The sequence below is a fragment of the Otolemur garnettii genome, unplaced genomic scaffold (genome assembly GCF_000181295.1).
Source record: "Otolemur garnettii isolate 467f Iridium unplaced genomic scaffold, OtoGar3 scaffold00047, whole genome shotgun sequence".
NCBI lineage: Eukaryota > Metazoa > Chordata > Mammalia > Primates > Galagidae > Otolemur > Otolemur garnettii.
Window position 1 is genome coordinate 3,534,741 of NW_003852442.1, and position 12,313 is coordinate 3,547,053.

Consider the following 12,313-nt stretch of genomic DNA (forward strand, 5'->3'; position numbering starts at 1 on the left):
TTCTGTTCTGCTGAATGCTCCAGCAGGAGGGGTGCCCCAGAATGTTTCAGAATCTCAGCCCTCCTTGGGTTTTAGATAAATTAGATTCATAATATACCTGTTTTGCTGATGAAATGGTAGTAAACAAGAAGAAATCTGCAAAACAATGATAATGGGTATTTGTGTTACTTCAACAGTTTCCCCCCTGAAAGCATCATCCCCCTAGGGACCTCCTGTCAATATGGTTCACTGGGGAAATCAGGAGGCCCAGGATCCCCTGGCCATGTGCTCTTCTCCGAAGCCCAGAACACCTGCAGGTGTACAGGGCAGAAGCTGGAGGTTCTGAATTCAGGCTCCTGGGTGCCTAGAATTCCTGGAAGCCCTGAGTGGGGTGGAGCAAATGGGGCCAACTCCGTCCACATCCCAAATCAGACCCAGTGTATTCACATCTCAGACTCACTGGTCTCGGAGGTCATGGATACCACACATGGGCAGCGTCCATGACACCAATTAAAAGTGGGCCCACACCTGGGAGGCTTGAGGCTGGGGTTCTAATCCTAGCTGCTGCTAATGTGATGTGAAGCCCTGAGGCAATCCTGGCAGGATTTCTGTTTCTTTCCCTGTCACATTTATGCTGATGGCTACTTTGAGTGTTTCATAAATCGAGAAATTATATTGCTACCATTATATAAAGCAAATGGTGGATGGCAAGTCACACAAACTCTCAGCCCCCAAATCTTATACAGCTTGCGTTTGGCATAAGTCAAAATTGACTGCATGTAGCCTGGCTAAGACCTTTTGCTCATAAGGATGTCACAGTGATAAAGAGTGGTTTAGAACTGAAGCAAATGGGACAGAATGCTAATTATTTGTCCATTCTGGATGGTGAGTCCAAGGGAGTTTGTTGTATTACTCTCTGGAATTTTTGGTGCAATTACAACCTGAGAAACGATGAACGCTATTTTACAGTTGTAAAATCCCCTGCATTAACTCTAAGCAAGAGCCACTGGCATTTTTCTTCTTTAAAATAAATAGATGGTGCCACCCCCTCCACCATCACCTCACACAAATGATCCAATTTCCTTCACTTTAAAGATTTGTTGGACCATGAAACTACTGGCCCTCCTCCTTCTCTCATTTTTATTCACACGGGGAAATAGATTTCTAGGACTTTCTTATCAACACTAACAGTCTCTACACCCAATTTATAATATGGAAAATAGCATGAATTTTAAGTGTATAGAAGCCACATTCCTTGTGTAAATATCACTGTGCTTTCCTTTAATGTTTAAACAGACTCCTACTTTTGCTGTTAACTCCTTGTTAGTCTAGAAGGGAGATTTTAAACTCATGTTTATTGTAGATGAATAAAATGATAGGGAGAATCCAACCTCAAATCAAATCATCATAATAAAAGTCAAGAATTTTCACTTTATTATATATATATGTATTTTAATTTTTGCAGTTTTTGGTTAGGGCTGGGTTTGAACCCACCAGCCCTCCAGCATATGGGGCTGGCGCCCTACTTCTTTGAGCCACAGGCGCCATCCCTATTTCTTTTCTTTTCTTTCTTTCTTTCTTTCTTTTTTTTTTTTTTTTTGAGACAGAGCCTCAAGCTGTTGCCCTGGGTAGAGTGCTGTGGCATCACAGCTCACTGCAACCTCCAACTCCTGGGCTGAAGCGAGTCTCCTGCCTCAGCCTCCCAAGTAGCTGGGATCACAGGCACCCGCCACAACGCCTGGCTATTTTTTGGTTACAGCCGTCATTGTTGTTTGGTAGACCCGGGTTGGATTCGAACCTGCTACCTTAGGTGTATGTGGCTGGCGCCTTAGCCACTTGAGCCACAGGCGCCAAGCCCCCTATTTCTTAATATTGTTTTTAGAAGCAGAAGCTGGCTCTGTTACCCAGGCTGGAGTGCAGGGGCGATCATAGCTCACTGTAGCCTTGAACTCCTGGGCTCAAGCGATTCTCCCGCCTCAGGCTCCTGCGGGGTTGGAGTTACAGGCATGCGCCACTACACCTGTCTGATTTTCCCTTTCGGGGGTTCTCAACCTTCCTAATGCCGTGGCCCTTTAATACAGTTGCTGTGGGTGGCGACCCACAGGTTGAGAGCCGCTGCTGGAAGCTCCTTCTCACCTTGCATTCTCTGTTTCTTGTGTTTGTTTGCATGGTGGGCTATTTTGATTGTGTTCTTGCTGGTGGTGGAAAACGTTCTGCAGTTTTATACGAGCCTCATGTAACAAGTGATGTACGTAAGGTGAAATCTGTTCAAGGCCAGCGGGGTTAGCTCTGCGCCACCTACCGGTAGATCTGGGGATTGACCTTGTTTTTCAGTTATTCAGAGCAGCCTCTGCACCCAGCTGAGTCTGGGAGGGGATTTGTCTGGGAACCAATAATTGACAAGACAGTACAAGCCTCAGAGTAACCTAGAGCTAAAGTCTTTGCTGGGGCAACCAGAATTATGAGGCAGGAGCAGCAGATCTAGGGAAAAGGAAACAGTGTGAGCCTGAAGGCGTTTGGCGTGGGCAAATAACTAGGAGCACTTGGGTAGGCCTGCAAGGGGGTGGGGTATGTGGACAATGGAAGTTTGGATATTTTGTAAACAAAGACACCCTTAGCTACAATTTCCTATTCTTCCTATGTATAGTGGCTTTAGGGGTGACTTTTGGGGCACCCTGTAATTTACAGATAAAGCAGAAAAGCCCAGGGTGGGTGCTGTGTAAGCCACAGAGGGGATAAACAGCAGGAAAGGATCCTGCAGGCCCATATTTGCCTCCCTGATCAACCTGCATTTTCTACCCCTCCACAGCTGCTTCTGGACGTCTCAGTGTAACCTGCCCTAACACCAAGAGCCGGGCTTGGTTGTGCAGCTTCATTTTCTTCGTCTTTTTATTTTTGCAGAGCAGGGAAGCTGTGAGGTGCATGTGTGAGTGTGTGTGTCCGTGTGTCCCCAACACTGGTAACGTTTCTGATTGTGCCCGGCAGTTTGTCCAGCAACGTGACCCATCAGTTCACGGCCCCTGGGGAATTCACTGTGTTTGCTGAGTGCACAACCAGCGAATGGCATGTGACAGCTCAGAAGCAGGTGACAGTGAGAGACAAGATGGAGAGACTCAGAGTGACAGGGTGCTCTGGCCTGTCCAGCTTGGGAGACAGCCCCCTCTGCCGGGCTGTCTTTGGGGAGCCTCTGTGGATTCAGGTGGAGCTCGATGGAGGTAAGTCTGCACACCTGGGCAGGTCAAGGCAAACTGTGGCATCACTGATTTCCTCCAATTCATCCACCTCCCAGGCTTCAATGAGGAATAACGGCAAACACTTATTTAGTCCATTTTTTAGCTACTATTTATTCATTTATTGAGCCCCTAAGTGTGTACTTGGCACTATTTTAAGTGTTTTCTGTGTATTAGCCCACTCAATACATACAAATGTTATCTCCATTCTGCAGATGGAGAAATTGAGGCATGAAAGGTTTAAAACTATTGCCCAGAGTTCAAGGCTAGTAAGCTATTGAGAGCCCTCAGCCTCCCAAAGGCCCTTCCTTGCACGCCATTGCCTGTCACAGGAACTGAATTTCCAAGTCACAAATTGCTGGAGGAATCTGAACAGGTCCGGGGGTAGCTCCCAGCTGGGCCTGTGCCCCTCTCAGCACCGCTAATATCAACTAGCTTGGTACAGCCAAGTTGCATAGAGTTAGGGCTAATGTTCCCATGCACCCACAGATATGGTCATGCCCCCAGTTATGGCCAAGTTCCATTCTGATTGGTCATTGTGTCTCTTCTGATTGGCTACAGTCCACTCAGATTGGTTATCATGTCTACTGTGATTAGTCAAGCTGTCCATTCTGATTGGTCATGGCATCCATTCTGATTGGTTACAGTACCATTCAGATTCATCAGAGCATCCAATGAAGTGTTGGCTGTTAAATATTTCATTATCACCCCTTCTGTCAATAAAGACCTTCCTGGCTAGACCCAGGGCTGTATCCTTACTGAAGCACAGGCCCAATTTGAGATCAGGACAGAGCTTGTTGGTGTGAACGGTGTGGCACAGGGCCACAGAAGTGAGCAGAGGGCTCAGGGTGACCTCACATGCCACCTGGAGTCTCAGTCACAGCAGCAACTTGACTGAAGCTGTAACGGGGCTTTCACGTGTGCTCAAATTCTGTTCTGTATGTTTGCTAGCTTAAGACCACTGAGGTGCACCCAAGGAAACTTAATCCTTTGTTTATTTACTCATTCTGTAAATAGAATTGAGTGCCTGCTCTTTGCTAGGTGCTGGGGAGGCAGCAGTAAGTATGAAGGTCAGGGTTCCTGACCTCATGGGTCTACCATTGTCATCATCACCATCAACGAAATCATCGACTTCATCCCCACCATCATCGTCATCACCATCATCATCACCCAAACAAGAATCCTTGTCCTTAAGTACACTAGCTTGGCTTCCACTGGGAAGAATCTGAATTTGTTGGTTTAAATCATATTTTAAGAGTCAAGCACAATATGTGGCATCCAGTTAGAACAACCATCTCCAAATGGCAAGGGAGCCCCCTTCTGCACTCAAATGGCTGAACTCTTCTGTCCACAGAGTTCCAAGCAGGCACCAAAGGAAATGGCTTCACCTGCTCCTGCTGAAAATCCAGGGCTACCTGTTAGGCATCTACATTAGCTCACACCCTTAAGAGATGCTCCGTTTCCAGCCTTCCTCCCCTGAGGACATCCCTGGCAACATAATGTTCTCATTTACTGACCGTGAACTTTTAAGTTCTCAGATAACTTTTAAGTTCTCAGATAACCCAGGTAGTATAAAGAAATTAGAATGTGCAAATGAGCAAAGAGGACTCAGAAAGAAAAAAAATCACTCATTAACCCAATACTCCCTAAATATTGACTCACCATTAATATTTAGGGAGGGGGCACATCCTCACATATTTCTTGTATCTTTTTTTTTTTTTTTTTTGAGACAGAGTCCCACTCAGTCACCCTGGGTAGAGTGCTGTGGCATCATAGCTCACAGTAACCTCAAACTAATGGGCTCAAGAGATCCTCTTGCCTCAACCTCTGGTGTAGCTGGGACTACAGGCACCTGCCACAACTCCTGGCTAGTTTTCTATTTTTAGCAAAGGTGGAGTCTCATTCTTAGCAGGCTGGTCTCAAATTGCTGAGCTTAGATAATCCACCTGCCTTGGCCTCCCAGGGTCCTAGGATTATAGGCATGAGCCACTGCACCTGGCCTGTTTCTTTGTCTCTATATCCACATCTGTGGATATATCCACATCTGTATCCACATCTATATCCACATCTGTGTCTATATCCAAGATGGCTTCAGAGACTGAGTCTGAACGACCATGGTACTATCATTTGCGTGGTTGTAATTAACATTCTTAAATTTTTCTTACCCCACCTAGGAACAAGGATGACCTATTCTGTGCTTTTGGGTAATATCACCCTGGCGGGGTTCACCACCCAGAGGGGCCCATTGTCATACAATCTGACCCTGGACAGAGAAATTCAGGAACAGATGGGCCCTGGGATGCACCACCTGCAGATCGGAGCCGTTGGCAACACCTCCATCTCCACACCCTCCCGGAACATCACGGTCCACTTCCTGGAGCTGCTGTCCGGATTGCAGGCCTCCTGGGCGGCAGACCATCTGGAGCTCGGACAGGACCTGTTGATCAATGTCTCAGTGGCTCGGGGCAGCCCAGAGGAGCTGACCTTCCAGTTGGCAGGACTCAATGCAACCTTCTCCCATGAGGAACTGAGCTTCGGGGAGCCGTTTAGGGTTTACCGTGTGGCTGTTCCAGTGGAAGGTACTTGTTCTTGGTGGCTCCCCTTCCAAACCTCCCTCCTCTTCCCTTCCTGACTTGGTACCCCGGGTCCTGCCAGTCAGTTTTTCAGTGGGCACTGGGCCCAAACATGGCTCACCACATCCTGCCTGGATCAAAAACTAAGGAAGAGACAGGTGTTATCTGCCTTCGTGGAGCTTATGCTTGCAGGGGTTCTCAAGCTTGACACTTCTGACATTGGGGGCTGAATCATTCTTTGGTAGAGTTGGGGGCTGTTACTTTGGGAGGTTTAGCAGCATCCACGAGATGCCAGTAGCACCAGTGCTCTAAATCCCAACAACCAAAAATGTCTCCAGCCATTGTCAAATGTCCTTGAGGGGCAGAGTCACCCTGTTGAGAATGACTAGAAAAAAGCAGGTGTATTTGGATTTCTGCAGAGGACAGAGTCCATTGGGGGTGGTGGTGGAGTTGGGTTAAAAACTAAAGGGTGGGAGAGAGGAGGATGGAGAGAGACAGTGTCATCATGACGCTGGCTGGGGGACAGACTGGCTGGCACCAGTCAGGGCTGGAGGCCACAGAGCACATTTGCATTTAATCTGAAAGGAACAGAGAGTCTTTGAGGGCCATGAGATGAGATCTGAGGGCAGGAATGTGTTGAGAATCTTGGAGTCTCCAGCCCACCTGGCACCTGCCTGCAGCTCACCCCGTCTCACAGGTGTATTAGTGAATCATCCGCCTTCAGCAAGGGGCTTGGCAGAAGAGTCAGCAAAAGGTTCTAGAAGCAAACCACTGGAACTTCACTGGGTATCTGGGGTCCAGCTTGAAACAGGAAGAACCCAGAATTTGCTGAAACTGGAAAGTACACACAGTACACAGGCTGTAATCCAAATGCAAGTTTAATTCTACTTCCTATAAATGTAACTCCCGTAACAGGGGAAGTTTATGTCTTAGTCATCTGTAAAATCTTTGGCTGCCTTGTGACATTTTTGCTCCCTCTGAGGTGATTAGCAGATGTCTCCTCCCCCTAAAACCAACAGATTTGGACTCTCCCAGGGGTTACAGGGGTGAGAGGAAGGACAGGGAACAGGACAGGACGGGAGCATTTGACCTTGGCGGTGCTAGCCTAGCAGAAGTTTGAAGCTGCCTCTTTCAAGCAGGAGAAGCTCTGAGACCACAGCTTCCTGCGGGGGGGTGGGGGGGTCGGGGGGATGCTGTCCCTCTAAGCTGGCTGCACCCAGTGGCAGCTTCTCCTGGGCCACCTCCCTCTCTCTGCTGCACTCTCCTCATTCTCCACGCCCTCTTCACATCCCTTCTCACCAAGGCCCACATTGGCCCATAGAAAATCCTTACTTTTTTTTTTTTTTGTCTTAAAGAACTAACATCTACTTCATAAAGTTCTATAGAAATCTAAGACTGAGGAACTGACAGATCAGATTCTTAACCTGCTTTTTGGCCTATACCCAGCCAAATGCAGTTCCCCTCATCACAAACTGTCCCTTCCAGGGCATGAGGAAGGAGGTTGCCCAGGGGTTCTCATACCTCAAAAAGTACATGTCAAGTTTTCCAGGGAAGGGTCCCCTCTGAAGACCCTCTCCCTAGACTTGAAGGGAGGAAAAATCACCCCCACTACCCACCCCTATCCCACAAGGGGAGAAGGGATGGGATACATCTGTGTTAGTAGGTGTTCTCGGATGGATCTTATACATCCTTCTTGTCCCTCTCTGCTCTCGCACCCCTTCTTACGGTCCTGTTGTGTCTTTGCCTCTGGGAGATCCCTCTTCTAATCTGACTAATGGCATTCACGTATCCTTTGGGGTTAGCTCTAGCCCTGGTGCCCTCCCATGAGCCATTGAGGGTGAAGCAACCCCACCCCATGCCCACAATGCCCAGATGCTAATTCCTACCATGGTTTGGCACTTAACTGTCCTACATATCTACCAGCTGATAAAGCCCTGGAGGACAGGGACCTTCATTTCTGTGTCCCAGAGCCTTGCGCCATGTGCCTGGCATACAGCGGGAGTTCATTAAGTGCTCAGCGGGTGAAAGATAACATGGTGTCACAGGTGGACTGGACAGAAACAGGCTGAGAGATAAGCTGAACAGTTATGGACGACACCTATAACTCCCCCAAGCTGAACAGTTATGGACGACACTCATAATTCTCTGTGCTTCGCGTTGCAGGCACCTTTCTGGTCACCGTGCTGGTGAAGAACGCCTTCTCAAACTTGAGTTTGGAGGTTGGAAACATCACTGTCACAGGCAAGGTGTTTCTACAAGAGACCATAAAACCTGGCCCCTTGAGGAGTTGAGGGCATTGCACTTGCTTGAGAGCTTGTGAGGGGCTCTTCAAAACAGGTCTCTGAATACACATCACATTCTACAAATATTAAGAATTTTCTCTGGCTTGGCACCTGTAGCTCAGTGGTTAGGGCGCCGGCCACATACACTGGGGCTGGCATGTTCGAACCTGGCCTGGGCCTGCTAAGCAATGTCAACTGCAACAAAAAAGTAGCTGGGGCTTGGCGCCTATGGCTCAACCGGCTAAGGCGCCAGCCACGTACACCTAAGGTGGCAAGTTCGAATCCCCAGCCCGGACCCGCCAAACAACAATGATGGCTGCAACCATTGTGGTGGGCGCCTGTGGTCCCAGCTACTTGGGATGCGGAGGCAGGAGACTCGCTTGAGTCCAGGAGTTGGAGGTTGCTGTGAGCTGTAATGCCACGGCACTCTACCCAGGGGGATAGCTTGAGGATCTGTCTCAAAAAAAAAAAAAAAAAAAAAAGTAGCTGGGAGTTGTGGTGGGTGCCTGTAATCTCAGTTACTTGGGAGGCTGAGGCAAGAGAATCCCTTAAGCCCAAGAGTTTGAGGTTGCTCTGAGCTGTGATGCCACAGCACTCTATCGAGGGCAACATAGTGAGACTCTGTCTCAAAAAATAAATAAATAAAAGAATTCTCTGAGTGGAATGCATTGGCTTATGCCTACCGTGTTTCCCTGAAAATAAGACCTACCCAAAATATAAGTCCTAGCAGGATTTCTATGCATTTGTTAAATATAAGCCCTACCCCAATAATAAGACCTAGTGATGGGCGTGGCTATGCAGATATGCATAGATAGATACGCTGCATAGCCACGCCTATGCATTTCAGCACAGAGATATCCCCTGAAAATAAGCCCTAGTGTGTCTTCTTGAGAAAAAATAAACAGAAGACAGTGTCTTATTTTCTGGGAAACATGGTATAATCCCAGTGCCTTGGGAAGCTAAGGAAAGAGGATTGCTTGAGGCCAGGCATTCAAGACCAGCCTGAACAACATAGTGAGACTCTGTCTCTACAAAAAGTTTAAAAAATTAGCCAGGTATTGTGGCCTGTGACTGTAGTCCTAGCTACTTGGGGGGCTGAGACAGGAGGATTGCTAGTGCCTATAATCCCAGCACTTGGAAGGCCGAGATGGGTGGATTGCCTGAGCTCACAGGTTTGAGACCAGCCTGAGCCAGAACGAGACCTGGTCTCTAAAAATAGCCAGGCAGTGTGGCAGGCGTCTGTAGTCCCAGCTACTTGGGAGGCAGAAGCAAGAGAATTGCTTAAGCCCCAGGAATTTGCTGTGAGCTATGATGTCATATCACTCTACAGAGTGCAGTAGAGTGAGACTGTCTCAAAAAAAAAAGGGCCAATTAAAGGGTAAAAAAAACACACCATCGTGATCCACACTGCTCCCACCAGCTGGCTAGAGCTGACCATGCCCATCTCTCCTCACTGCACAGTCGGGAAGGTCAGGCTGGTAGCTTGAGATCCACCCTAGTGGGAATGTTTGCAGCCTGGGTGTGAGCAAACACTACACATCAGGGCCTCACTCCCAACCCCTCCACTGGCAGTTAGTTACGCATTAGCAGGATGACCTGCCTCTGTCTGACTTTTAACTCCTGTGTTCTTTCTTTATTGACAGCTGCCTCTTTCTTAACTCCTAACTACTAGCTTTAGCTCAAAGGTAGACTAGATGATTTTCTTTTGACCTGTTTCCCTATGACCTGAATATTTACTATGTTCTCTTTCCAAAGATAAGGGGATGCCCCTGGGGACCTTCTAACTTGGCCTCTTGGCCTCTTGTATAAAGTTTTCAGCCAAAGCTTGATACCCATTCTCACTGTGTTCACAGCCCCTGCCAGCCTCCAAGAACCTTCTGGAATGAATGCTGAAGAAAAGAATGTGAGTATTTGAAAGAAAAAAAGAAAAACCTTTATTTAACCTTACATGACAACAATGTCCAAGCACTGTGTCTTAGTTTTTGAGTTTTGTTGCTTGGTCCAAGAGGTCCAAGTACCAGGAATCCCCAAGCCTCTTTCCATTTGAAAAGAGGTACAAAAGGATTGAAACCAAGCCTAGAATGTTCTCTCACCATAACAGAATTAAGTTATGCATCAATCATAAGCCATCTACGGTATGTAGATATCTCTTAGGTATCTTGAAACTTAAATAGTCAAGAAGAAGGCGCAAGGGAAATTAGAAAATATTTTTAACTAAATGACAATGATAATGTAACCTATGCAAATGTGTGGAATGCCGCTAAGCCATGATCAGAGGGAAATTTATAGCTTTCTAATGTAGCTTCATATTAGTCAGCAGGCCCATGTTCTTTATTTTATTATTATTATTATTATTTTGAGACAGAGCCTCAAGCTCTTGCTCTGGGTAGAGTGCCGGGGCATCACAGCTCACAGCAACCTCCAAATCCTGGGCTCAAGCAATTCTTCTGCCTCCACCTCCCAAGTAGCTGGACTATAGGCACCCGCCACAATGGCTAATTTTTTTTTTTTTTTTTTTTGGTTGTAGCCATCATTGTTGTTTGGCAGGCCCAGGCTGGATTTGAACCCGCCAGCTCAGGTGTATGTGGTTGACACCTTAGCCAATTGAGCCACAGGCACCAAGCCCCATGTTCTTCAGTTTTCATAACAAGATCGAGTCTTTACCTCCTCACTATTGAGATTGTTCATGCATGCATTTATCCAATAACAAAGACATATTATGAATTTACAATGTTCGAAGCATGACATTCGGTGCTAGAGATACAATGGTGAATACATTGATGTGGTCCCTGCCTACATCAGGCTTACTGGGTGAGACTACCAAAGAAATTAGCATATAATTAGGAATTGTGTTAAGTGTCTAACAAGAATCTATAGGGTACTGTGATGGCCACTAAAAGGGGGTGGTCTGGCAAATGTGATCAGACAAGGCCTCTCAAGAGGCGACAGTGAAGTGGGCACATGAAAATAAGACAGTCAGCTAGGATGGAAAGAAGGATGAGAGCTTTCGGGGTAGGTGGGATGAGAAGGTGGGGAGGCTGGAAATGGCCTGAAGCCAGTGTGGCTGGAGCCTGGTGGGGCAGGTTGGGGAAGGAGACAGCAGGGAGATGGACAGAGGCCAACCCATGTGGGCCTTAGGTGCTGCAGGAAGCAGTTTGGATTTCATTCTCAGGCCATTAGGGGTTGAGTTCCACTGTGGCCTCAAGTTATTCCAGGCCAAGCATTCTAGGCTTGAGCAAGAGTTGGGAATGTTTAACAGGTATCACCAGAATTTACTCTAGAGCACTGCATGCATCCTGCCAACCCCTTTTGCTATAAGCTAACCCTTCCTCCCCCTCCTCCTCTGGGAGCCTGTCCTCTGGGGCACCTCGCCACTCCTGCTAGCTGGTTTATAAAAGCAACAGCCCTGCGTCTTTTCTCAGGGCCACACACAGTGTTAAGCAGACTAAATCACGGCAACCTCAGGGGCAGATGCTGTCAAACCCTGGGAGGAACAGAAGCTCAGAGATTTAGATATTGGCTGGAGGTGACAGGCAAATGATCCAGTCTAAGACTTGAACAGCCCCAGGGCCTGCATCATTGCCCAAGCTCCCCCCTCTGAAGCAGTTCTCCATCTGGTTTAATTGTCCCTTGACCTGCCTATCCTTGCTATTCCCCACAGACAAGGGCAGAGTTGAGTTTCTTTATTTCTGTATGTCCAGCATCAAGCACAGGGCCAGCCCAGAATGGCCTCTGCTCACACAGGTGAAAGCATGGTGGACCCTGAGCCCACACTTGGAATAAGGTGACTTACCCAGCCATTCAGAGCAACATGAGGGGAAGCCAGGAGGATTGGCTGGGCTCTATCTTCACTCTGGGGTGGAGGGCACCCCCTGGCGAGGCTGAGTTAACCACAGCAAGGTGTCCCCCTTGCTGGCTGCTTTTTCTGCAGAATGATAAAGGCGACATGGAGGTGTATATGAAGCCTGGTCCATACACAGATCCTTTCACAGCAGTGACTCTGAGCTGGCCGGACAATGACAAGGATTTGCTCTTCCAATGGTCGTGTGGTAGGTGGTGGTGGAGTTCTTGAATTGGCCTGTCTCACTCAGAGTGATGAATATTCCCAGGTTCTAAACATTAGGACAAAAAAGTCATGAATAGCAGTGAGATTTTGCTCTTCTTTTTTTTTTTTTGAGACAGAGCCTCAAGCTGTCCCCCTGGGTAGAGTGCCGTGGCATTACAGCTCATAGCAACCTCCAACTCCTGG

General features: G+C 47.7%; 1 protein-coding gene across 1 annotated transcript in view; it reads left to right on the forward strand.

Moving 5' to 3' along the window:
- The window catches only part of PKD1L2 (polycystin 1 like 2), a 91,230-nt gene that overhangs the window by 14,191 nt on the left and 64,726 nt on the right, over positions 1 to 12,313 (forward strand). Inside the window, exons 5-9 of the mRNA XM_003791419.2 lie at positions 2,965 to 3,194; positions 5,384 to 5,788; positions 7,946 to 8,023; positions 9,918 to 9,967; positions 11,996 to 12,113. Coding sequence (XP_003791467.2) covers positions 2,965 to 3,194; positions 5,384 to 5,788; positions 7,946 to 8,023; positions 9,918 to 9,967; positions 11,996 to 12,113 — 881 coding nt within the window. The remainder of the gene's footprint in view (positions 1 to 2,964; positions 3,195 to 5,383; positions 5,789 to 7,945; positions 8,024 to 9,917; positions 9,968 to 11,995; positions 12,114 to 12,313) is intronic.